General features: G+C 36.8%; 1 protein-coding gene across 2 annotated transcripts in view; it reads right to left on the reverse strand.

Moving 5' to 3' along the window:
* PPP1CB (protein phosphatase 1 catalytic subunit beta) overlaps positions 1-27,296 on the reverse strand; it is a 27,742-nt gene continuing 446 nt past the window's right edge. Inside the window, exons 2-9 of one of the 2 annotated variants that reach the window (XM_085315888.1) lie at positions 18,346-18,448; positions 16,251-16,382; positions 12,630-12,860; positions 12,146-12,250; positions 7,282-7,353; positions 4,127-4,278; positions 2,432-2,566; positions 1-1,777 (exon numbers count right to left, since the gene is read on the reverse strand). In XM_085315888.1, the coding sequence (XP_085172014.1) occupies positions 1,673-1,777; positions 2,432-2,566; positions 4,127-4,278; positions 7,282-7,353; positions 12,146-12,250; positions 12,630-12,860; positions 16,251-16,350 (900 nt within the window). In that variant the 5' untranslated portion in view covers positions 16,351-16,382; positions 18,346-18,448 and the 3' untranslated portion in view covers positions 1-1,672. The remainder of the gene's footprint in view (positions 1,778-2,431; positions 2,567-4,126; positions 4,279-7,281; positions 7,354-12,145; positions 12,251-12,629; positions 12,861-16,250; positions 16,383-18,345; positions 18,449-27,296) is intronic. The other variant, XM_085315887.1, reaches the window with a different exon arrangement.

Below are 27,296 nucleotides of genomic sequence, written 5' to 3' on the forward strand. Positions count from 1 at the left end.
TTCTAATGAATTAGACAACTTTTACTAAATGAAAAAACTACATTTAAAATATGCATTTAAAACAAAATTGAATTAGAAAAAGAGACTTAAATCCATTTTAAAGAACTTGTTCACTGTGTCAGAAATCAATATMTCTCTTGCATTATATAATGTGCCAGTTCATAAAATGTAAGTTACCAGAATCCTCAATTTAACATTTTCAAAGACAATATTGAAGTCAAGAGTTTTACATATACAGATGCACATTTAGAATGGTATAAATCTGAAGCCTTCCCCCAAAGAATCTTACAAATTTGACAGTATTCAATAAAAGCTTTTATAGTTATAGTTAATAAGTATTGCATCCTAATGCATCACAGATCCATGTCTTTTGTTTTTCCTRCTACAAACTATCTTCTCTGTACTTTGCCATTTGTCAATGTTAACCCTTTTAAGAAAGGGGAGAACTGGAAAGAAATACTGCATAACTCTTGATCATGTACAGAAATTATTGCTACTATAGTACACTACAAAGCAGAAGTCTATACAATAGTATATGAAATTTGATCATGAAAATCCAAAGGATAYAGTCTTTAGTGACACAAGCCTTACAATCATGTAGGACATTCACATAGCAATATGAGCTCACCAATCGTCAGTTAACCTATTGTTCACTGATGAACATCCATTTAAAATACACCCTCTTATGAAAAAGAATGTCAGCTTTCAAAGGCTTATCAAATATGGATCTTCATGTTCGGTGGAACTATGCAAGATGAATTTTGATGCAGGTTGGGAGTTACCTGGAAGCTAAGCATGCCAAAGGTGTCTCATGCTAATAAAACCTAAAGCCAAGGTACCACATAATCAAGTTACCAACTAATAGGGAATACCATTTTTGTCCTATCTAAATTAAATGAAGTGCCATAGCACAGTGTAATGTCAATAATTTAAAACAGTGTAGTGCACAAATCCATTCTGTGGCAGTTTAAGTTAAAAAATCAAGACAGGTTTTTCTGTCTCAAATTATGTTGGCTGTCAAGCTGTCCAGTCTAGGCATTTTGGACTTAGTTTGTCTTTTAATGACTACCATACTATAAACTTCGTATTACAATGGGGCATACATTTGGGCAGCAATATTATGAACAGGGGCAAGAGGGAGGATAAGAGATCACTGGCTGTTCTAAAAAGCCCCTTCCTTATTTCAATTCCAAAGAGAGCGCCAGGGAATACGACTAGATACCATATTCGCATCATTCTAGCTACAAAAAAAAAAAAAACAAAAAAAAAAAAAACAAAAGTAAAAGCAATCAAGCAACAATAAGAACACATTACACAAATGGAACATCATGCTCTCAATCTGGTTTAACTATTACATCAAGTTTTAACTGGGATGTTGGTCAACTTTAAAAACCGTGGTAAGTGTGAATATGTAGTCGCAATAGTTTTCCTTTAAACTTTTTTACTTTATGCTGGATATTAGAACTTGGAGCTATACTTGTTACAATACAGTGTCGCACATCTTTCTACTAGAAAAAAATTAAAGATCCTTTACCCGTCTCTTTAAGTTAAACTTGTGACATCATAAAGGGTGTCAAATGGCTGGATGGTTTTACAGTGCACACTTATATATACTGTAATATGGAGTTTTGTCCTTGACAGATCTGATGGTGTTTCTACATTATTCCTTTCTTCACCTCTTCTTCGGTGGATTAGCTGTGCGAGGCGGAGTGACTGGGCGCCCAGAATTCAGTCCACCATACTGGTACTTGGCTTTCTTTTCAGATGGTTTCAATATCTTAGGGAAAATAAAGAAGTTCTTTTGAGTCAGTGACAGCTGAGAATATGCCAGACACTGTTAAGCCAACATGAAGTCTCATTCAGCAGAAACAAGAGAGGAGGGAAAAAAAAAAAAGTACATTGCCATCCTACAGATTAACCTGCCTGCATCACTGCATGTACAAAGGCAACAGGTTATGCTATACTTCTAAATCCTTCTCATTCTGCAGCTGTATGTTAGGGATGGAAGGGGGGAGAAAGGGGCTGAAAGCATCATTTATAAYACACCAAGGTGAAGGAGGGAATAAAATCTGAGCAGAGGAACTTAAGTAAAAGGATGCCCTTAGACTGAATAATCATGTATTCTGACCACTAGGTAGGACTTAAAAATTTCAAATAAAAAGTGTAAATTAACCATTTGAATAGAAGGAATAACTTAATATTCAGGAGTCTGGAAAACAGCAAATGCCACACAGCTCTCTGGAGAATAGCTGGTTTGCAGTTGCATTTTCATTTCCCCAGACACCAGCCTTCTGTGCAAGATTTTATGTAGCTCAGTAATCTTAACTTAGACTGACCATWTGCACATCAGTAAATAACCTAGATCAGCTCATATATTCCAGTATYTTTAGTGTACATCTTCATACTCATTTAGTGTACAAATACATCATACCTGAAAGGAACACATCAGAGTTTCATCCACGCTCATCATGCCCCCAGCATTGTCAAACTCTCCACAATAATTTGGGGCTGAAAATAGGGTGACCAACTGTCGCTTAGCAAAAAATTCATATCCATCTTCAACCACCTGTCAAAAACAGAAATAAATATAGTTCATAGAAACAACAAAGAGATCCTTTTTGCCAAAAAGGCCAATCTTAAGGCAAATAGAATTTAAAGAGATGACAAGAACACATTAAAAAGCTATTTAATGTTYTGGCTTCAGCTAGGACTGGTTCAGTCATTTTTGTCTATCTGGATGCTGAATCAAGTAGTTTAACCATTGACATTTCCAATGCTAAATATGCATGAACTTGACTGCTTAATTTTTTTCACTCTAAGTCTGACTAAATGCTGCCAGCTTGACTATTCCCAGCATTTTATGCTCTATATACAGAACGTGGTTAAGTTTGAACTATTAGCTCCCAGTACACAAGGTCTGGATATCTACTTCACCTCAATTATAACCACTATTTTTCACTTGCAGTCTGGTGTTAATCAGACAACCCTCTGAAGTGTAAGGCTTTTTACAATACYGACGCTCTAAAAGCAAAGTGGTTCTCCCATATTTTCTAGGAACACAATTTAGCTTGCAAAAATAGTGAAAGTAGAATACATCAGCTCAGAATAATCACCCTTCCCCTTACATTATGATGTAGCAAGATCAGTGTACAACAGTAAACAGCTTTAGTCTAGTCACCACATAACTTTTAAAGATGTCATACAACTTTTTATAAAGGACTAAGGCAACTGCATGAATACAGGAACATTGGTAGCAATCAAGAAATCTTAACATCCATTCCACATACTAATATTGTCTAAAGCAGTAAATGGCAAGGAGAAAAACTGAATTGTACTGAAAAAAGTATCCACGCCAAATAGTAACACACAAGAAAGTATTTTTGTTTCACAGCAGGCAAGAGCTTTTAAAATTGCCTATATAATGAAACTGAAACATTTTACAGGAAATTGAAACCTGATGTTCACCTAGCTAGGAGACTTGCTTAAAATAACTTCATAAAAACTGCAAACAAAAATGTATATTTAAAAGATTCTGATCATGTCAAAAGTGATCTTTTCTGCATATTTCAATATGTCAAACAAATCTGTGCCAAAGTTCTCTAGATAGGTGAATCAAAACAGAGGCAGCAGTGAGAGATTTTAGGTACAGACTTGTTCGTAAAAACATTCAAAAACCATCAAGTATTTGCAAGAACTCAAGCAGAGAATTTAAGCCAGAACCATCAAATGAACTAATATTGAAACAGGAGGACTCTGAAGCCTTGGTTTAAATCTTGAYTTTAAGTCACTACAACACTTTAAATCTTGATACTTAGCTTCACTTCTAACATTCATACTATACACACACAGTAGTCAAAAAGAATAAAGAGATATTACAGAAGAAAAAAATGTCAGATGGGAAACTAATGTGAATATTTTATTTCACTGATATTAGATACTTAATTCAATAAGAGTCCATAGAAAGAAATCTGCATACAATAGCAAGCTTTAGAGTCCCTTTACAAGTAACCTTTTCCTTAAGATAAAGCAGCACAACATAAAWTTTAAATACAACATGAACACCACCAATGAAGAGGTAGAAAGTCTAGAAGCAGAGGTTAAGAAGTAATAGCAGTATAATTCATACCTGGTGAGCTCGACAGATCAAATCCAGATCATGACGGTTCAGAAATTTGCTGACCACATCAGCACCAAAAGTGAAAGAGACACCACGATCATTTTCACCCCAACCTTGCACATCTTTGTCTGGGTCTGACCATAGCAGGTCACACAGCAAGCCTTTGAAAAAATACAAAATGCTAGTCATAAAGTATCATCCCATAATATAAAATAGTTTTCAGCTATTACTGTATAATTATTGGACCACCTCTCCTTTAGAAAATAAGCCTTGGCACCAAATTCAGCAACATTTAAACTGTGACTCAGATAAAAGAGGTGGTCTGCATCAGACTAGAGAACACAGCAAGATTACTTCTTCATAACTGACAGTATCTTGTGGAACAAATAAGAGACAAATATGACCTCTCTGAAGTAACACTTACTTGTAATATTTAGTGTATTTACAATGATCATTTGAGGAATTCATTGAGTAAAGTTCATTTGAAAACTATAGTGAAACTTTAAAATCCTATGCAAGACTAGTCAGAAACAAGAAACTTGTACCAAGAGCTTCTGGAAGCTTTGATTCTTACTTGTGTATGTGAAAAGYTGTATATGACTAAATTGTAAAATTTAATCTAAGGTAACATTCTCAAATATGGTTTCAGCTAGCACTTTCAACTTGGTTGGATAGCAGTTGACTTTCAAAAGCTTGTGCCATCCAGTTGGGAATCTAATTAGAAAAACTGAGTTCTTTGACTTCTTAGAACTGGTAAAGGCCTTTTGCTGCTACAATGAAAGGTCAGCTGAGGAGTTTAAAAGGTACTAAAAAGGGCTCTTTAAATTAACAAYTATACCTGTAGATTTAGAACTTTCTGAAATTTGACACCAGGAAGAACCTAGTTAATTCAGTTGCAATTAAAATCCTTCAAAATACATTTCAATTTTCCACAAAATTGTACTTTTTGCTACATGATGTAATTATCCCATAAATATTTAAATACTTCAGGGCACTGTTTCAGAACCTGGAAGAGATCCTAGTAGGCTTATCTAGTACTCAGAAGTTCAACTTGCAATTACATCTGATTATTTAGTAACAAAATGAAGATATTATTTCCTAAACAACAAACTGTACAGGTTGTCATCTAGCAAAATTTATGCCTGAAAACACTGTCAGGCAAATCTGTTCTATGATCTTTAACAAAACTGTGCAACAAATTTGTTTAATCTATGCAAGTAAAATGAGACCATGATATGTAAATATGTTTASATTTCAAACATGCAATGTCTACCATTGCAATGGCTCGAGTCGACCTTTAGTGTACCAAAACAGTTGATACTAGAAATTCAAGACAGAAAAAAAATGGGAGGTACAATTTCCTGAAGAGCGAATGCTCACAAAAATATTTTTTTTTTTAAAAAAAAAGTCATACCTTGGCCTCACTAAATGCAAATATTAGAAAGTTACTAGAGGCAAGTGSTTTATGCTAGAATGCAGACTTAGACTTCAGCAAACTGCTTCCAAAACCCATAAAAATACCACCAAATAGAAGAATGTTTAAAATTGCAGTTGAGGTTGCAATGGCTTTTCTCTGAAGTACAACATCAGGTCTGAAGAAAACAGCRTAACAATCTAATCTCACCTCAGGACAAGCCACAAACCTCCTAATAATTTCTGTATTAACAGAAGTGTTTGCCAACTGACATCCCTCCACAAATGGATACCTTCTAAGAACTTTGTCTTCCCAGTATGTAACATTTCAGATTATCTTTTGTTCTTCAGAAGAAAATTTCCATTGTCTATTCTAGTTGCCTTCAGTAGGTCCAAAACCTACGTTCTTCTATGTCACTGTACCACATGCACATTTGCCTCTTGTGGCACATTTTGTTTCACTGCTACTGAAGACAGCAAGCCACACAGTGGATCCAAAAGTCCATCTCTGTAGTAATTTATTATTTTAGTATTAGGAGTAGGCATGATTTAACTGGTGCATCCATGGAAGCTGGACTAGATTCTGAAAAGGCGTTCCTGAAGAGGGATTGGCTCAAGTTGCAGTATTAGCCTGTTGAATAAAATTACCTTTTCTGAAAGCTCTGATAAAGTTTGACTAGCTTGTACCCTGAAATTTATCCTGATATACACAAGTGAATTAAAAATGCACAGAAAGGAAGAAATTAGCAGTCATTTATACTGCAGAATCCCATTTATCAGTCTAGTAATGCTTCTCAGTGTCGATCATGTATATACTACCTTGCATAGTAATATTGTTTACTAAGGGACAATAGATAGTAGTCCTGAATTACAGCTATAGATCACCACTGAGAMACATTACAGAAAGTAGAATTGCTTTATTCCAAGGTTTAACTGTAACAGCATTTCAAAAAAAAAAAAAAGGTTTAAATGTGATATTTCTTTTAAAAAGGCAAGTGAACTTCAARCCAATGAAAGCAATGCCTTAAAGAATACCCAGCTGTACTCTTTGACAGTCTTCTCAAAACACTAGTAACAAAATCTGGACTAACTGGGACCTTAAGGAAGGCAGTAACTTAATATCATTAAAAATAGTATTGTACACCCACCCCCACCTCAACAATYAGCATCCAATTACCATACATAAAATATTGATGTATCAGCAGAACTAAGTTTCAGGACCAGCACATCGATACAAGCAAGCTTAAATCCTTATCACAGCAAAGCAATTGCAGGAATTATACCTCACAAGCTAGAAGAGTCACGAAGAGAAGAGATGTGTTTCTACATAGGGTCAGCAGTAACATGTAAAGAGAGTCCCAAATACTTCAGCAAGCTTTAAACAATTATGTTCTTTGATAGCCTAAAAGGTTTGGGTGTACCTAACCAAGGTGAGAAAAAGAACTAGTTGTTTAGTTTCATCTGATCTTTCATTAGATTTCTAAGTTCATTTTAAAGCATGCTTGGATGATCCATCTTAGTTTATCATGACAAGCAACAACAATATGGCCAATAACTCTTAACAGTATCAGATAACTGAGTTAAAGAGGAACAGGCCTGATGCCCTGCACAGAAGTCAGAGGGACAAACAGGGAATATCATACTGCAAACATAAATTGCCTTAAGTAACTGAATTGCCCGCACAGAAATGGATATCTGTTTCATCATTACTATCTTTAAGGCCCATTTAAAGTAAATTCCATGCAATTCACCTGTGTCAGGAACATCTGTGGGTCTCATAATTCTCCGGATCTGCTCCATTGATTGGAGATCTGGAGACAGTCCTGTAAATACAAGGAAACAAGCAACTTATCTACATATTTTACTTGTAGAAAGGGTTCCAGTGAATACACTATAAGAAGTTCAAAGTAATACAGCATCCATTGCTCCCACTGTAATACAAACAGGTGACAGTTTTCTACAAAACAAAGTTCCCAAACACAAAGGGACACAATAACACAAGCAAAAATAGTGTCTTTATTTTCAAAACATCTTTTTAGCCAAATAGCACATCTATGTCTGCTCTTAAATTAGTACGGAGGTACTCCATAAAGAATGGCATTTCCATTATTTTATCTTTACCTTCTAGAAATCAGATGGTTGCACAGGAAAGACCCACCCAGTTCTAAAAGACCACATGCCAAAGTAGTCTGTGGTTATGACTAATCATGAGCAAGTTGCACTATTGTATTTCAGTGTGTATCACACACAAGTTGAGCTGCAAGTCAATGGGATGTTTTAAATTAATACTTGACTTTGTACCTGCAATAGATCAGGAGCACAAAGATGCTTCACTATTATGGCTCAGCTATCTGGTCATATGTAAAATCAGTGTAGCTTGATTACTCAAAAATCATTTCATCACATAGACATAGCTTTCATAGATAGTTTTTCCTGTATTAACATGTAATTACAGCCAAAGCATGGGATACCAAAGCCACACTTAAAACAGTTCAAATAYACACTCCCAATCTAGAAAAACCCACCAACTTTGAGGCATACGGACATGAGAAGCCTACTAGATGTTCTAGCAACTTTACATGACCCTTAACTAAAGGTCACAGCACACTATTAAAAGCAAAATTAGGCGACCTAGGCCTAAGTCATTTAAGCAAGTGGCAAATTTGAAAATGGAACATAAAAGTCTTAAGTTGTAATGGAACATACTCCATATGAGCAAGCCATACCTCTTTTATTCAGTCTAGAACTTTCGACAGTATGAGATAACCGAGTTATAGAGGTACAAGCCTAACGCCTTGCACAGAAGTCAGAGTGCCATATGGCAGAAGCAAACCTGTCACTGGAAAGGAGTCACTGTGTAAAACAGCTGATATCCTAGTTCGGACAGTGGCAAGGTATGTGTTACATATCAAACGCACTGGAGTCATTACKCACAAATTCTTCAAGTATTAAGGTTTCAGATCACTTGTTAAAGCAGTTTTGTTATAAAAGCCTTCTATTCTGATCAGGTTGTTAAATCTAACTTCGTTACCATCTTGAGTTAAAGTTGTGAAGGATGGTAAAAATTAGATATTAAATGGTATTAGCTATCAAAACATTAGATTCTATATCAAAGGAGTTTTAGTCAGTTCTACTCATTAAGGAATAAAATGCATGCTGGTATAACCTGTAGATAATCAGTTTTAACTTGGACAACCTATCACCTACTCTTCCTCAAATCTGACCCATTTGCATGTAGATTACATTAGCATGAATGTTCCTGGATTCTACTCTGATTCTGCTGAGCACCATAGCCTGAGATACAGTAACGGGCAGCCTTAGCAAGACAGTCTGTGACCTTCTCAGACAACAGCTCACAGCATTTCAAGTTACATCCAAAACATGAAGTTCTTTAAAAGAAAAATACACTATTGCAAACAGTCTCAGTCTCACAGCAGTTAAAATTACTGCATTATTTTCACAGCTGTAAAATACTACTCCCCCCCCCCCCCAAAAAAAAATAACCTACATGTTTGCAGACCTATCTTTCTGTAGGGAAGAGGTGCTCTTATGCTAAGAGAAAACAGGAGATTAATCGTCCTTACTACTGACAAGTTCAAATTCAGGCCCTAGACCTGAACCACACWCTGATCAGGCAGAACTGGTAAAACAGGAGCAATTGTTAGATAATAATGTAGGAAGCTCTTCAGGTCTCTTTAGACACTATGTGACAGTATCAAGCAGATGCTTCCCCTTCGAACAGGATCCTAGCATACTTTTCATGTCAGTAATGTCACACAAAAACACAGTCCAAGCACTTGCAAATGCTGTATGTATCTAGCATACTACTAAACTAACACAATTCCCATCTCATAGAGCTTAACTCTGAGCAGACCAATGTGTTCCATCAACATGACACATGAGCTTAATTTGTAAAGCTATGAAAGTAATCACAGCAAGTCTCTATGGATAAAAGGAAAAATAYCTTGCTCTCCAAGAAACTACACTACAGAAAATAAAGCAAAAAGGAGACATTAGGAATGGTTATAGAGCAAACTTTAATGATGCAAGATGAAGGGCAGAGTTAGAAGTAGGCTTTATAAAAGCCCAAAATACTGAGTTGGATGAGCAATATGTTATGATAGGAACAAGATATGGCAAGGAGAGGAGAGAGAAGGGCAGGAAAAGTTCAGTAAAAGATCCTTTCAGCAGCTTAATTTGGAGACAGGGCTGGCAGGGGAGTTTTGACTTGAGTTGWGAGGTGGTCAAAAAAAGATGCTCTGAAAGTCTACGTTTAGAAAAAAAWTTGAGTCAGGGTTTTAGCCACTGTAGAGAGCCTAATGGAGTAAGTTAGGTGCCTTTTGTTTACTATGTTATGCGGTTTTGCAAAGTTTTAATATATATCCCAGAGGACAATATTTTAAAAATAAACGATGCAAAAATGCACAATATAGTAAAAAGGCACCTACCTTATTTCTATATACTGGCCTCAATCTCCAGCAGAGTTGTACAGCTTGTGTTGCTGCCTCAGAGTTTATTATAGTAGTAACACCACAAAAAGACGGTGGTAATCCATGACTCCAGGTGATCTGGAATGCAGTTTGGATAGTGTCGGAGAACAGAGGGGGGGAAAAGGGTAGAACTTATCTAATTGTGCTGAACATCCACTTTCATTTCTTAAGAGGAGTGCACAGCACATTCGGAAAGCTTTCTGGTTTATTTCACAGCTGCAAATCAGTTTTGTATGTTAGTAATTTCAGTTACAGCTGAAAGCTTTGCAAGTTTCAGGGACAATTAATATTCAAGAAATAAATGCTACTTTTCATCTGAAGATCCTTAAAGCATACTAYGCATAAAGTAAATTTTTGTACGTCATTAAATGAGAGGTTAACTGCCCCCCAATTACATTTATAATGAATCTCAAAAAATTTCTGGAAAAAATAATCTTCTAGGCTTCTTGCTYATAACTCTCAAGTCTTAACTGCATACACACACAGAAGTATCAGTTTTGTTTCAGGATATAATATTCTACTTTACCTGTTCAGCATCTTTGATGAYGTCCCACCCCTAAGCTAGTTTGCCTGAAACAACCCAATATTTTATCATTCATCCTCTACTGTATCTTGTTTTCTTTGAGAAACAAGAAACTATAAGAATAAGCAAAGAAATATTTCCTTTAGTCAATTTTTGGGGGAGAAAACTCATTATACAGTTTTAGATGCTGATAATTTTTGCATTCTTATTGCAAAAGTGATTTCTTACTTTGCATTTTTAAAATTATGAGGTCTAGTTTCTATGACAGGTACCAGTCTTAAAGACACCCACATACACTAAATGAGCTCAAGGGATACCCTGTGAGAAAATAAGTATTTTCTCCAACATGCCAATACTACTTAAAATTGGCACTGACTCAGCTATCTGCCACTGCATTAATTTGGTATTCACAGAGGCAAGACACTTCAGAGGATGCTTAGTCTTAAGCAGAGTTTACTCCARTAGGCACTGAAGGCAGAAGCTTTCAATACAAGATGCAAGAACAGCCAGGATCGGTTTTAYTGTACTGCATTCCATACAGGCAGAGCTCTTGTAAAGATGCTTGTAAATAGTAAAGGCAGGATGACAGCCATCAATATAGCCTTATAACCAGGAAAAAGCTTCTTGGGTCTTTGGGTTAAAACTATTTCTAATTCCAAATGGAGCTTTTCAGTCAAACTAGGAGCAGTGCTCATTTCCACTAATCTCCAGTCATTTATCACAGCTAGTGCAGATATTACACTTAACCAAYCACCTCCAGATAACTCAGTGCAAGACAGCAGGCTACTTAAGAATGGAGGTAGCTGCAGAGACAGCTGAAAGTAGGCAGGATGGCTATGACTTCTACTGCAAAAGTAATTGCAATTAATGACAGTACTCTGCAAGGTCGTAAAAAGTCTGTGAGTGTTGCTGCCTGGAAAAGCATGAGAGTCCTTTCTACAAAGGACTCCTCGTTAAGTTCCAGTATATGGAGAAGTCACAAAAGCCTCTGACAGATCAACACAAACATCTTTTTCACTCCAAGAATAGTGCAGCACTGGCACAGGCTGCCCAGAGACTGGAGATCTTCCTTCACAGGAGGTCAGATTCAGATCTATAGAGCCAGGGCTGATCTGATCTCATGTTAAMAGTCCTGTTTCAGTTCAGCAGGAAGCCAGACTAGGTGACCTCAAAGGTACCTTCCACCAACACCTTATGAAACCAACTAAAGGGGCCAAAATTACAGATTTGTRGTTACTTGTGAAGGCTATTCTTTGACCTCACCACTAGGAATCCTAACATCAGCTAGGACAGCACTGATGATGTTAGCTGGGCCTGTACCGAGGAGAAAATGCTAGCATTCAGTATCCCTTAGAGAAGGATATAAGGATGGAAATATTTATAGAAGCACCTGCCCCTCTGACACAGTGAGTATATATCACAGAAGGACATCTGTCTGCTTCCAGGTACATAGGACAGTACAAAGCAAAACAGTAACCTTTACAGACATCAGGATAAACATCTACAGCTAAACATCAGATATGTATGCTCACATTGCATTGGATATAATATTAACTCCAAGAGCCRTTCAGACACGGTCTTTAAAAACAGTTATCAGCTTACCTCCATGGCAGCAGAAGATCTTCTCATCCACAATAGCTGCAATAGGCAGACAGTTAAAACAGTCTGTGAAGGTCTTCCAGAGCTTAATATTAAATCTCCGCTTGCCTAGAAGAATAGCGTGACATTAGGAACAAAAGCCTGTCTGGCGAGTATAGTTTTTTTAATATATTTTTTTTTACAGCCAACCTGCAATACATATTACAACCTGACCAAAGACATTTGCAAACTTTGAAATCTGAGTGTGTTTCAAAGTAGTAGAGCCTCGTGAAGACAATCTTCCRCTACATCATTTCAAGGACAGCAGAAGCACAAATAGTAATACTCTAGAGTGAGTTTAACCTCATTTTGAGATGTACTTTTAGAAAGTTTCGGAAGTGAGCCCAAAGAACACTGAAACCCTTGCAGTATAGGAATCAAAYCCAAAAGTACTTCCAAACACATATTACTTAGCTGAAGTCATTCAGAACAAGTAGATTTTGCTTACATTCATCATAGAATCCATAGATCCGATTGATGCTAGCACACTCGTGATTCCCTCTCAAGAGAAAGAAGTTTTCTGGGTACTTGATTTTATATGCCAGTAGCAAGCAAATTGTTTCCAGAGACTGTTTGCCTCTGTCCACATAATCTCCAAGGAAAAGATAATTAGCTTCCGGTGGAAATCCTCCATATTCAAATAATCGAAGTAAGTCTGTATACTGACCGTGAATATCACCTGAAGAAGAAAATGTTTACCAGGATTAGTGCAACAGTGTAAAAAGTAGACAAAGACAYTAAGCTAATCACTTTTTATTATTTAGTATTTTATTAAAAAGTGTTAACATTTCCTCTAAAAACAGACTGGCAATAGGCACCTGATGGGTGACAGTCATTAACAAATTCAAATTGAAACACTCACTACAAGGAAATAGCTCACACTATCTTTGCAGAACTGCTATGTTAGTTATGAAAACAATCTGAAAACTAAAGGCTACAGAAATTCCAACTGAGCTGAAGCTTTCTAATGAACTAATTTGTTCAAATTAAAACAAGGATAGAAAAACAATCTGTAACTGAACAGTTATATGGTCAGGAAACCAATGCATTATAAAAAGTTAAGTCACATTACTTACTGGAAAAGCAGATCAGTAAAGAATCTAGACAGACTAGAGAGGAGCTGAACATTGTGCTGGCTAGGAATGCTTATTTAAAAGGTCAGCAGCTGCTTGTCCTCCCATAACATTGCAGCACTATGATTCCCATCCCCCTGCATTTAGGGTAACTTTTTTGAAGCATTACGTTTATAAAAAAAGTACAGAGACTAGAAGACTGTTATTCCTTACAAGTTACTCAATCCTGTAAGTAGATCTTAGGAAAAATAACTAACAGTCATATTACTCTACATGAATTTTTGCAGTGCTTCCTAAACAGATTCATCTGCTACCACTCACCATACTGCCACCTTTCAAATTACAGCTTTCCATGAGGGAGCCATAATACATGCTGCATCTTGCTTAAATTTACTTCCTATCAGTCCTTTACATGAAGTGTTCAARTGCATTTTCACTTTTGTATAGCAATCGTGACACCAGAGCATATCATATCAGACTAACCAAAAGTAACCATCTGTTAGCTGCATGTAAGGACAAAGAATATACCAAAGCTACTTTACAGTAACTTGTATGGTCATGCTATGTATTCCTGCTGCCTGTAGAATTCTCTACCAAAACGACTGAGTACAAAAAGGCTACCCAAAAAAACCTAATACATGCTATATCTTGCTTAAATTTACTTCCTCTCAGTCCTTTAAATGAAGTGTTSAAGTGCATTTTCATTTTTGCTACTTGTTCAGTGATAAATATCTGTTTTTGTTAAACAGCTATGCTTCTGTGGAAGTTAGCTTCCACAGCCTCCTAAAGAATCCCTACAACTTCTRAAAAGAAAAAACACATTTCTAGAACTGTGTGTTCTCTGGTTCAAGCATGAAAGCATAAAGTGGTAATGAGTATACACAGCTATACTCCTCCTCACTCCTTCCAYGAAAATTTCAATGCTTCCTTCTTTAGGCAACATTCTTCCATAACCACTTCYCACTCAGAGAAGGGAATCTTCTCCAACTGGAAAGATTATCCACCACCACCCAATTCCGGACAATCACTGAAGTCTGGCTGGCGAAAACCATTTCCATGCATCTGGCAAAAGGACAATTGCTGTTCTACTTGATGTTTAGAGATCTCCAGGTCATGACATGAAGACAACAAGGAAGACTAATCAAGAAGTCACCTTTGAGTCCAGTACTCCAGAACTATACTATCAATATACTCAGAGTTAATCACCACCAGAATTAGCTACCAAATAAACATATTACAGAAAGATTACTACAATTATCCTGTTCGTTGTCTGGAACTACTTTCAGTTACACACACGAGTCAGAGACCAAAGTCATTAGTGCGTAAACAGCCATTTTGTAAAGGGATCAAAGCATTTAACATTCTATTCAAGGTACCTAGAATTTAAAACACTGCTTCATATAAGCACAAACTAGAYTGAAGTCCATTAGATACAAAGTCTTACAGTAAAAACTGCAGTTATTTTAAAATGAAAGTTTACATAAGAACATCTTCCATCTTACACTAAAACACAGCATTCAAGATGTCTAAGCTTATTTTGAATTGACTTGAAAAAAAAAGACAATCCTATAATGGCTCCTCAGGCATTTCCTCAACACACTAAAATAGTAGTTCAAAGCAGTACAGCTGCATATTTTGCTTTTGGTGCAAGTGATCCTTCTCTYCCCCCCCCACTTTTATCCAAACGTTCTTGACAACTACTCTAACATCAAATTTAGATGTATCRACACATCCTTGTGCTACCACTGTGTTTGGAAGCTAACTTAACAAATGCCTAATTTCACCCTATATTTACTGCAGTGTTATTGTGCATCTAACAGTCCTTTCAACTGTCTGGATGTAAACAAGTGAGAATGTGAGAATCTAGCTTTGAAGGAGTCTACATATATTTTGTAGACCTTCATTTAYGAACAATCGAAATGTTTTGAGCTTCCAATTTTCTTTATCTAGGAATGAGACCATTGYAGTCTTTCAGTGTAGCATAAACACGAAGTGGTAAAGCTGGATTTTACCTTCAGCTTCATTTCATTAGGCAAGCTAGTCTGTTTCTTTTCTCCTTACTTTACCAAGCAATTAGTAAACTGACTTTGCCATTAGTAAGGTTTTGTTTATTTTACTTTATTTTTTGTACACATTGGTAATATCCTCTTTGTAAGAAACATTGCTACATTAGGTCTATCAGGAGGATGCCAAGAAGCTAACCTATCTTTGAGCACATTAATATCAGCAAATCTGAAGACTGCCTCAGTTCTAAGACTATGAAAGTTTAAGCAACCTAAGAAATTTTATGCTAAGAATGCACCTGTTGTTAGTAACTTGAAGAATGATTACAAACCAGTATTTGCAAAACTCAAGAATTCAACAAGCTTGCATACTGATTAACAGTACAGTTTAAGCTTTACAACATGCTAGATGTCTTCAAAACTAGTAAGGACCAAGTAGAGTTTAGGTTTATCCATATATGACAGCAATAATATTTGCCAAAGGTTTCTCTAAAGCTTAAGGCATTTGTTACATAGTAAAACCCTAGTTTTAGAGTCCACATCCAATTTTATTTTTCCAGTTAGACAAAAGCAAGYGTTGGCTATTCTTTTTTTAAAAATTAAGAACATACAGAAGTAGTGATCTGAAGTAAGAATAACTGCCCTTGTAAATAGTCCCTAGGGATGTACAAGGGACAGGTTGTGAAATTTGTACTAGTAAAGACCACAAGCAACTCTTATTGCCAACAAAACTTAGTCTTAAACATTGCTGAGAGCAGCAGAAATCCACCATTAGCTGCCTTTTCCTGACTTAATCAAACCCAAGCTGAAGATGTTAAAGCTTATTTTGAATAAGCTAAGACTGAAGACCTCCATCACTAATCTGGTATCACACAAGTCAAGGTTATTCCCTATTTCCAGTCACCTTCATTGACCTTTTTCTTCTTACCCAATTACATGCAATTAAATAAATTAAACCCCCCACCCCCACACACACATATAAAGTCTACATACCACAGATTTTCAGAGGTGCCTCTAGTTCCAAGAGAATAGGTTGGCTAAGAAAGATTTCTCGTGATTTTATGCACAAACCCCGAACTTCTGCTTCCGTCATTTGAACAATCTTCCCAGGTCGACATCCTCGTACTGAAATGAGACATAACAATTGAAGTATCACATAAATGTACAGCAATAGATGAGTCCAGATGATTYGTATTTGAGATCTGTATTTGACAAAATGCCAGCACCACACTCCAACACATGTACCAAATGTTGTGGAATTAAATCAATTCCAAGATTAAACTCTGATGCTGTGGTAACCAGTGCTTAAAGGCTTGTGTGTATTTCTGATAAATCARCTTCTCAGAAGATAATTTGAGATTTGCTTTAGTCTACATTGTATAAATAGCAGCTTTAAGTAGTGTTTAAAATCAGCAATCACATTGTTGTTCATAAAAACCAAAATCCTGATAATATAAAACCTGAAAACATTTCCAGACTACAAAAACGCATCTTTAGGCCTCCTGAGATCAACRTAACTAGCTAAAGACAGAGATAACACTTGCACTCCTAGCAGAGAGAATTGCCCATATTRGGAATGTTACACTACAATTAATGATTTCAGTGTTGATGAAATTTCCATTTTTATATAATGSATCAAGTGTTATTGGAACCTTTATATTCAAATCTTTATTTAGTAGTCTAAGTTTTGAAAGCATTCAGATGTCATTGCACTCCAACCGACATCCTCCAGTAAATCTATCTGCAGCTGTTCCTTTCCATAAGTATCTATACAGTTCCTCTGTCAGAGGTTTTAATGTGTACATGAAGCTGCAAAAGAGAACAAAGGTGTCTGCACTTCGGCACATCTAGTCCAGTCTAACATCTCGGTATAAATCAGTCTTCCAAGTTCAAACTAATAAACCAGAATTCATCAGTGTCTACAACAGATGAAACATCCTGCTCTGCCATCTGCTTAAGTGTGGTAACATTCAGCATTAAACTATGAAAGTAACTACAAGACAAGGTATATGAAGCTGTAGCAAACTGAATTCAAATGATTTCAAAAATCAAAACATAATAAGGTATCACCCTATAAAAATTTTAGCTACACCTTCAGAAGTCTGAAGATAAGAACAGCAAAACTTAGTTAACACCTAAGAGAAGTTCCTGGACACACTGCTTTCTCCCACCTTCAGGGGGTGAGAGGGGCTTAAAGAAATGAACATAAACTTCACCCCCTCCTTTTCTTTTTATTTCAGCTTAGCTCCTAGACAGATCAAAATACTTTGCATGGGAGAGCAGTATCATTAGCAGTATTTTATAAAGGTGAAAAGATAAGAGGAAACAGCTTGCCCTAGGTCACCCCATACTGTAGTCTAAAGTGTTAAGCTCAAAAAACTCTGTTCTGGTTCTCATTGTGTACTTTTCCCAATGCAACTGTACATCTGATCATTTCGACATTGCTCTACCAAACACCAAGGTTTAACATTCCTTTTTTAGGGCTGCTTTCACTGAAAAAAAAGCATTTTTTTTAAAAAAAAAGTCACATCAGCTGAGGAAGCAGTCACAGGGACAGATAAAARGCAGAAATGTAGAATGGCTATCTCAAGCAAGGAAGAAAAGATTTGAAACTAGATCCTAGGACAGCCAGTGAGTGTCACAGTAGCAGGAGGACTAGACTATTTGCAGAGAGGCTGTACATAGATGCATTGCTCACTGCAATCCCACAAGAGCAAAGCATTTTTAAAGTGGCATAGTGAAACTCCAAACTAATACCAGGTGATATTTACCACATAATGAATCATAYACTTTTTGCTAATTAAGTTTTTAACTACATTAAAAGAATGCAGCTATGTAGTAACACTTTGTCATTCTTAAAACATTAGCATGTTGACTAACACACTAAAAGAATACAAGGCCAGACATTAGACACAATTAAAAGGGCTGGAAAATAGATGCCTACAGGCTTCCATGTCACCACATCTCAAATGTCTGTTAGATGATGCACTTAAATATGTCTTTAGTCCCAGCAGGATTACTGGTGAAGAATCTCAGGCTCAATCGCTTTGCATAAGATTTTATCCGATCTGTGGACTCCAATCCTCACCTTTCAAGCCCTAGTATTCTGGTAGTTTACAGAAATCCCATTTGTAGATCAGAATCTCATTGTGCCAGGCACAACAGACAGTCACTATACATGGAGTTCTCACCTGAAAGAGCACAGTCTAAATAACTGTTTCAATAAAAAGATTAAATAAAAAGATAAGTCATTGAAACTCTGTTAAGTTACATTTTAAATCCATAGCTATGAGATACTTACAATATCAGGATCACATCAAAGAGGCATGCTGTACACATCCAGTTTTTCAATTACATTTTTCTGCTAAAGATTCTCTTAACCTATTTCAATAAGCAATTAAAGTTTCCTCCATGTTTAATTATTGGCATAATGTTTTGCTGTTTTAAGCTGTTTTATGTAGCTTAAAACAGAGAAATGAACTTTAGATTTGCACACATCTTGCATCCATACTAGTTTGGGAATTCAAATCTAGGAAAACCCACCATATACAAAATTGTTTACATTAATAGAACTAGACTAAGCACAGAGCCCAAACCCATGAGACAGCAGTTCAAGCAGGGCTCCCACAATACTTAGAATAATTTTGACCCAATCAGCATTTCTTAAAACACAACTCTTCACCTATGATCAAAGSGAGCTTTAAGCTTGAGACAACTGCTCTACTAGAGAAGGATTGAGGCTTTAATTGGTGCTGGATTTTTGCACCAGAAAACATAGTAAAGATGCAGCTTATCCCTCAAACTTTGCTACTGCCATAGCTGCTGTATCCACTCTCTGGATACTGGTTCTTTCCTTTTTACACTACATTGCAAACCCGTAACAGGCAGACCAACAACTCATTACAACACTTTGGATTCTCTAGATAAAAGTTTCTAGAACTACGGCAAGTATGTCGCCCTCAGAAGATGGGACAAAATACACCTAATGTTTGCAGTTAACTTCCAACTGTTGGGGAGGGAACAGATGTGGGGTACTACACCCTTGCAAAGACCACATTTGAAGGGTCAGCAGCTTCACACTACAGACAGGTAATGCCAGTTACATTTGAAGAGCTTTAAAACCTGCAATTTCATAAGGAGTCAATGATAAAGTTTCTCCCATGATCTTCTTGATAATCACTATCAGCACTGCTACATACTGAACAATGAGAAACAACTAGGACCATGGAAGCCTCAGCACTTAACTGGATTCACTCACTTTCAAATGGACTGAAAGTTTAGTCAACTATCATCTAAAACAGCTGTGCCACAGCTGTGGTTAAAAGTACATCAGCAAGAACAAACATAACTTTCACCACTTGCACTACAACTAGAATTTCATTTGAATTTCCTTGCCTCAGCTGGGTATTCTAAGGAGAGCAAAAGAGAGCATGTCACCATATCAAGTTTTTCAAAAGATTTAAGAAGAGGTTATAAAAGCAGAAAAAAGTTTAAGTAGTATTTTTCAGATTTATTTGCAAGTTTGCTAGAGTTAACTGTTCTTAAGGCATGCAAGCCATAGCTACATACATTGTAAAAACTGAAGCTCATAAAAAACCTTGAACAGCATCAGGAAGACCATTTATTTCTAACAGTTACCACTCACCTAGGGTGAGAACAGCATCTCAGCATTAGATAGAAATTAATTCTTCTGTCCAAGACAGATTTTGTAAACAAGTTCTGATTTATACAAAGGTCTTGGGTAAGGACAGTGACTCCTACTGTAACACCATCCCACGTGTACAGTGCTATGCCAGAACAGATCTTCGCAGCAAGGAGCTTAAAACAGAGTGACACAGCAGGCAATAAAGAGATTCAAAAGTAACTATATGCACTGTACTGTCATGGTGTTATTTTACAACAGTAGTTCCTAGATTAATCCAAAAACCTGCTCTAATCAGTGTTAAAGTAGTCTCAGCATCTTCATGACCTTTGATAAGCAACTTTAACACATCTACTAAGAACAATTAGCAGTCTAAGATATGAGTTGCACAGTAGTGGGAAGATAAAACTCATGATAAAAACAGATTTTTATCCCTCTAAATTCATGCCACAAACTAGTAGATTATGTAAGACAATCCTGGAGAAGAAGAAAAATACTAAAAAGTCAGGACTAGCTGTTGGAAGTTTTACAAACTTTACTTCTTTCGCCATACTCTTTCATGAACTGGAGGAGAACATATTTAAATACATTTAACTATACTGTCACATCTCCCACTAAGTAACTAAGCTTCTTATTTGGTGGCATCACTAATAGAAGTAACTTCAATTATTAAATCAACTGAGGTATGCACAGCTGTCCTAAGCATTTATACCATGTTCTCCAATACCATTTATATTCCATTTAGTGGGCAAAACATTTCAATGTTATGCTAAAACTGCAGACTCGGATAGACTTCTCTGAAGTTTCATAAATAATTTGGGATAATATTATTGCTAAGAAGCAACCTCTTTCCCCAACTCTTTTGTCCACATACACATTTGTTTGACCACATAATAAACTCTATTAGGGAATCACTCTTATTTCTAGTATGAGGACAAAAGAGAAGAATTTAATCTAGTTTCCCAAGTTGGAGAACGCATCCACAGTGAACATGGGCTAGTAACAATGAAGGGGAATGAGGAAAAAAAAAGTAACTGCAATAATAGTTAATTGCTAAAAAACCCACAATAGTTAATTGTTAAACATCGCAGCAACTGCTAACTACAACACTTTACTACTACTTTCTCGCACTTGCAAGTACTTATACATAAGCCTCTCAATAGCAAGAATAAAGTGGATTTGGAAAGCAGACGCAAATTATCTATGCCCCAGGAAAAAGTCACTTTGTATTTTGAGTTTTGGAAATGTCTTGACAATATCTGCTATCAGTATCTTAAAAATTTAAGAAAAATGCTTTCATGATTTTAAAAGTTAAGAATCCAGAGTTGGATTTAAACAGGGTCCTCCATTTTGGAATGCAAAGCTTCTACTCCTTTAAAATATTTTGTTTAAGCTGTACAGCTGTCATCCAGAATATCCACTCTCCGTATTTTTACAGTAAAATATTAAGAATTAACCAACACTGCTAGTTTTTGAAGATTCAGAAAAGCTGTAACAAAACTAATTGTTTTACGCTCTCATTCATGCATTTACACTATTGGACAATAATATAAAAAATACAGGAAAAACCTCCTGACAGAGCTTTGCTCAATCAACATGCAACATAGAATTTCAGCTTTAGAGGTTAATTTTCTTTTCCTCTAATGCATTGCTAACAAAATTCCTAACGTTGAAGAAAAGGAAAGACAAACTACAAAGTTAATTCATAGCTCCTGCAAAATAACAAGGAGAAAAGTTTAAGTTTGTAATACAAAAAAAGCTAGTACTAACATGACTCTTGCACCACTTCAATTTCTTAGGCATTTAAGTTAGCTAATATGCTTGTTAAGTTGGATACACACATACAAAAGCTTTGTACCAAGCCTGCTATTAAATTGTCCACCCCTCCCCCATAAATTGGCATTAAAATTAAGAACAAGATGTACATTGCATTTTAAGTACTGACTGTAGTTACACTTAGATTCCCCCATATACACACTCTTCATGGTGTGCAGCATCTGACTTCACTGAACAATAGCCAAATATAGTATGCTCGACTGTCAGACTTAGCCATGCTCAACTGCACATTGCTTTTTTTAAAGTTAACACATACATTTGTAATGGTCATTAACAAGCACCTCACTGCAACTACCAAAGCATTAACAGTGTCTCACTTCTATTAAATAAAAGCAGTACTTTCCTTTACACTAGGATTTAGCTGTACTCCAAGTAAGGCACCAAATGAATCAAGTCAAAAATGTTCTTTATGTACTGCAGAGTATCTAAATGAAAGTTACTTAACCATCTAGGTTTTAAAATAGCAAAGTAAGTGGACAACATAAAGGAACACCAGCATATATTGTTGGTTACAGCACTCTTGGCCTCTGCTATAACTTTTCCAGCCAACTATCAATTCATCCCGCATTTCTAAAGCCAAGGATGAACTGGCTGATCTCTGCAGTGCTGTGCAAACTCAGAAACAAACAACTTTCTTCCATCTCTTCTCCCAGTTTAATACAATACACACTCTCCTAGCAACATACAAGGAAAACCACTAATTCTTTTCTCTATCCAAAATAAAAGATTCAGAATATTATCAGTATACATCTTTTTCCAGAAACTCCTTGTTAAATTACGCATTTATTTTTTTAGTACCAAGCTATCCAGTGATTCCACACTAAAACAGGCAACAACCTTTGTTTCTTGCAAGGTTCATTTCTAATGGTATAATTTTTTCATTGTCCCACAATGGACCATTAAAACCTATTTTTCTTCTCTATATCTCTCTCTCTGCAAATCTGTAATCACTTGCACTGCTACTGTATTACACCAGGCCACCAAGCTGGCTGGGTAGCTTTCTGTTTTCAAGACAAACTAACCAAATCTGAAACAAATTAATCAGCCAAAATATAATACATTAGCCCAGTAGCTCTATAGCAGACAGAAGTAATAAGGAAAATCACAATTATTTCATTAATATTTCAAATTCAACTTAATTCTTCACTTTAAAACTATTCTAATTTCAGTCTTTATCACAACTTGAATCTCTAATACCTCTGAAATCAGAAGGAACCGAAGTGTTTTTTTTTTTTTTAAAAAAAAAAAAAGGTCTGGAGTTAGAATCATAGAACGGTAAGGTTGGAAGAGACCTCTGGAGATCATCTAGTCCAACCCTCAGCATAGCCCATATGGGGAATGAACCCACAACCTTAGCAYTAGCAGCATCACACTCTAACATCACAAATCGTAATGCAACAAGCTTTAGGGCAAGCCTTAAAAAAAATAATCGTGTCCCCTTTGCTAGGTTTAATAAAAATCAGGCAATTCTCTTCCTGGTTAAKTATTTCCCAGCTTCCTTGGTGGATCAGTATTATCAACACTAGCAGCCATCCCAGCCTCACTGAAAATGGCTTAGTTTTACAGTCAATCCAGATTAAGTTCCATGAACTCAAGTTGTTAATTTTAAATAGCTTTAGCTAGACCCAGGCAAGCAAGGGGCCTTCGCTGCACAAGGTGAGTTTGTTTATAGAGCTACATAAGAAGAATCTCGCAGAAATCCAGCTTGTATTTAAGGCTGCTACATATCTGTATGTATGCCCTCTTCCATATAGCAATTTCCTCAGTATTTACTAGGATACAGATATTTATTAGGATACAGGTGTTTCCTAGAAAATACAGATACCTGTATTTCTGGAAATGCAATTCAAGCCAATTGAGCTGCCTGATACTCAGAAATTTTAGACCTTTAAAAGCACGCAAACAGGAAGGTTAACACCCAGTCAGAAATACAGCAGTCTTACTTAACACCACCAAGAACATTCCCTACAAGAGAATGGACACATATTCCAGCATCCCTGTGGTGACACAGGGAGACCATTCCCACACATCAAAGCTTAAATTAGCTAAAACTGAATTAGCTGTTTATTGGCCTATACTTGGGTCAGTTTAGCTCAGCAGATTCAATGTGCCTCGCTGTAGCAAAATCACAGCGTATTCCACATCTGTTGTCTTAATGCTCAATATGCATACTCCTGTGCTGTTCACAGCTAGGATGGACTGGGAAGACCTATCCACCAGATGGCATAGCTGGAAAGGTAAGAAGAAAAAAATTTGAATAGAAAGGGTCAGCACACTGAATGAAGCCAAAAATATCCAATTATCTTTTTGTAAAATGTAACGCAACCAAGGCTGACGCACTACTAAGAATTTTGCAAATGTACAAAGGAAACAGTATTAACAGTTACCCCATTTATTCACTTGTGGGGTCACACAAGTCTAAGAGCATTTAGCTACACTTCTGGAATTGTGTTTGTATGTCCCCAAAAATCTCTGCAATTCATTTATGAGTGACTTCTGTATCAAATGTGATCTTACTATCAGTAAAAAGCATCTGCAAGAACAGTCAAACATACATCTAAAAGCACCAGTGTCTCTTGCAGTAAAGAAGTATGAATAGGAATTTAAATCTAGAGGTAGAAAAAACAAAAAGCACAAGGCATTATTAAATTCATACTCTCAGCACACTCAATTTTGTTTGCTCTAATTAGAATTCAGTTATAGGGCAGCAATATCTAGCAACCATTACCACACATTACAAAAGAAAGTATATTCCAAACAGGTTCTTATCATTAAGTTTACCACTCACGTAATGAAGAAAAAGCCTAAGAATTTTGTCTATGTGAGAACACGGAAATTAAAAATTAATGCCTTAAGAAACTCACCATGCATTAGACTATAGCTCAATTGAGTCTTTCTGAAAACCGTCCCTAGCTTAAACTCTATAGTGTTAGTAAATCTGGCTGCTAGCACTCAAACAATCTCTTCTAAAATAAGAGAAGATTTAAGATAAGCATTCATTCGCATGTATTGAGAGTTGAGAGGATGTTTCCAATGAGTTCTCCTAAGTGGTCTGGTTATAAACCTCCTTATATTGATAGCTAGGGGGGRAAAAAAAGTGTGCACACGCATGCACACATAGGGTAAGATGATCTAAATAAGTAATTCTGATCAAAAGGCAAGTTAGTGTGTCATATAACCTGAATTGTAAGTGGTCTTGAGCAAGAAAGGTAAAAACAGTTAGAGTAACCTAATTAAAGTAGAAGCAAGGACTCATGACAGCTAGTATCACAGCCTAGAAACAGGTGTCCCCAAACAGCAACCCAAGGGCAGTAAGGAAGTTTCCTGTCACTGTGGCTTTCGATATGCATTTACTACACTTTAAAGTTTACAAGCAGCAGCAACCAAGACAGCTGTAGACCACTGTTTAAACTTGAAGACATCCATTTAACACTACCAAGAGGACTAAATATGTATTGCACCCCAGTATTTCATTAAAATGTCTTTTGAATATTTTAATGTGCACGGTTATACAGCTCAAAAGCCACAACTCCTCAACATTCAAATCAAAGCTGAGTGGCAGAAATGCAGCCAAAAACATATTTTAAATTAATTGCTCCAGAGCAAGRGTTGACAGAAATTTTTCTGAGCTGCTGGAAGGTGGGGGTTGCATGCACTGACAGGAGTAATTTCTACTTACTTTACTAGAACAAGTCAGCTAAGCAAAACCATAAACTCCAGAATGTTAACTGTCTAACTGTACAAGAAGTTTCACTGTGAAGACTAGTATTTGAACCACGGCTTAAGCTACAATACACTGGCAGTACAGGAAATAAAAGATGTTAAGTGCAAGCAAAACAAATTAATATAGAATGCATATATTCTTTTAATAGTTTCTCAAATACAGCCTAGGAAAATCTATTCCGCTTCTGAGATTAAGATGTTTTTAGAGCACTCCTATCAGCTGGTAGGTGACAAGCAGAGAAGAAATATGTTACGCTTGTCTTAAGAATCTTCCTAATCTCTGCTGAGAAAGAGAGACAGACTGAGAAATAGAGACACAAAATTAAAAGAAAGTTTGATTCAGAAGTTGCACACACATATCTTTAAAGTATTACAGAATAAGAGTGGAGATTAGGTTGCTCAGGTTCAAGGTACCCAATGGCAACTCAAAAATGTTGGAGATAAATGCTCTGTGTTGCTGTATGGTGCATATAAAGGCAAAGAATAAATATTTCAAAACTCATAAAAGTATAAGCAGTGTAACAGTTACTGTAACTGACAGCAGAACAATACAAGTTGCACAGCAAAACACTGCAGAATCACTCATTCTTAAAGGAGTCTACATTTAAACAGCTACATAGATAAACAAAGAGAGAAGAAATAGTACCCTTTAAAGATTTTTCAAGCCTCTCTCTTTTTCAAAAGAGACATACAGACACACACATTTTGAAAGGCTGAAAAAATATGCATTAGGAAGTCAGTATTTACTAAGTTACTATGTGGTTTGTCTTGAAAAGCTACCCTCATTACTAACCAGGGTTCTGAGGTCCAAAAAAAGTAAGGTTTATCATTATTAGTGAACAGAGATGCACTTTGCTGACTGGCAATACCTGCAGAGCCTCTCTGCATGATACTACACTGCGTACCTTTCTTAAGGCAAAGATGAGCACAACTGGTCAGAGCCTTATGTATTTTTAAAATACTTTTACCATTTAAGATAGTTAGCAGTTTCATTTATAAGAAAACATTACAAAAATATCCAAAACCCAAAGCCACAAAAACACTACAGTAACTCAGTCAAAAATAAAAATCAGACTTTTCTGTCTCACAATTGCACACGCTTCACAAATTACCTTCTGAAAGCCTTCTGCTAAATGATCCAAATAGCCAAGCACAGTAACCAAGTAAGTGGATAACCACCTCCAACATACTAGGTATTTATTGAACGTGGAATGGGGGATTACAGTGGGAAGAGGCCTGAGACCAGATATTCAAGACATCATTTACGTAGAAGAAAAACACGAGGAATAATTCCTCGGCTTCTCCAAAAGATGGAAGGCGGTCAATTTGCTCCTTCTTTTAAAGGAAAGGGTCGCTACTTAACACAGGCAAAACCCCTCACAGCTATTAGCCTTCTAGGAGACTAAGCTCAGAGCTGTCCAGCCACCCGAGAGGCGCCTCTGGAGACGGGYCCGCGGGCAGGCAGCGCAATGCCTGCGTACTCGCTTCCCCCGACAGGCAGACGCGCGCGCAGCTCCACACCTCATCCCGCCGGAGCGCGCAGTAGTACGCGCGGAGGAGCGCGAGTAACCTCACTGAGGAGCGAAGGCGTAAGGCGGCCCGCGGGGCTGCTCCCCCTCACCCGGGCAGCTGCCGCGGAGGGGTGGGGAGAGCGCTTGAAAGGCTTTTTTTTCAGAGAGAAAAGAAAAAAGGAGGAGAAGAGAGAAAAAAAGAAAGAAGCTGCCAGTCCACACAGCGCAGGGAGGGCTGCCCCCTCACACCAGCCTGCAGGAGATGCTCAAAAGCCTCCCCCTCCCCTCTGAAGCCCCGGCGGCCGCGGGCCCGGCCGCGCCGAGCCC

Source organism: Rhea americana, unplaced genomic scaffold (genome assembly GCF_003343005.1).
Source record: "Rhea americana isolate MKP2758 unplaced genomic scaffold, rheAme1 scaffold_44, whole genome shotgun sequence".
NCBI classification, from domain to species: domain Eukaryota; kingdom Metazoa; phylum Chordata; class Aves; order Rheiformes; family Rheidae; genus Rhea; species Rhea americana.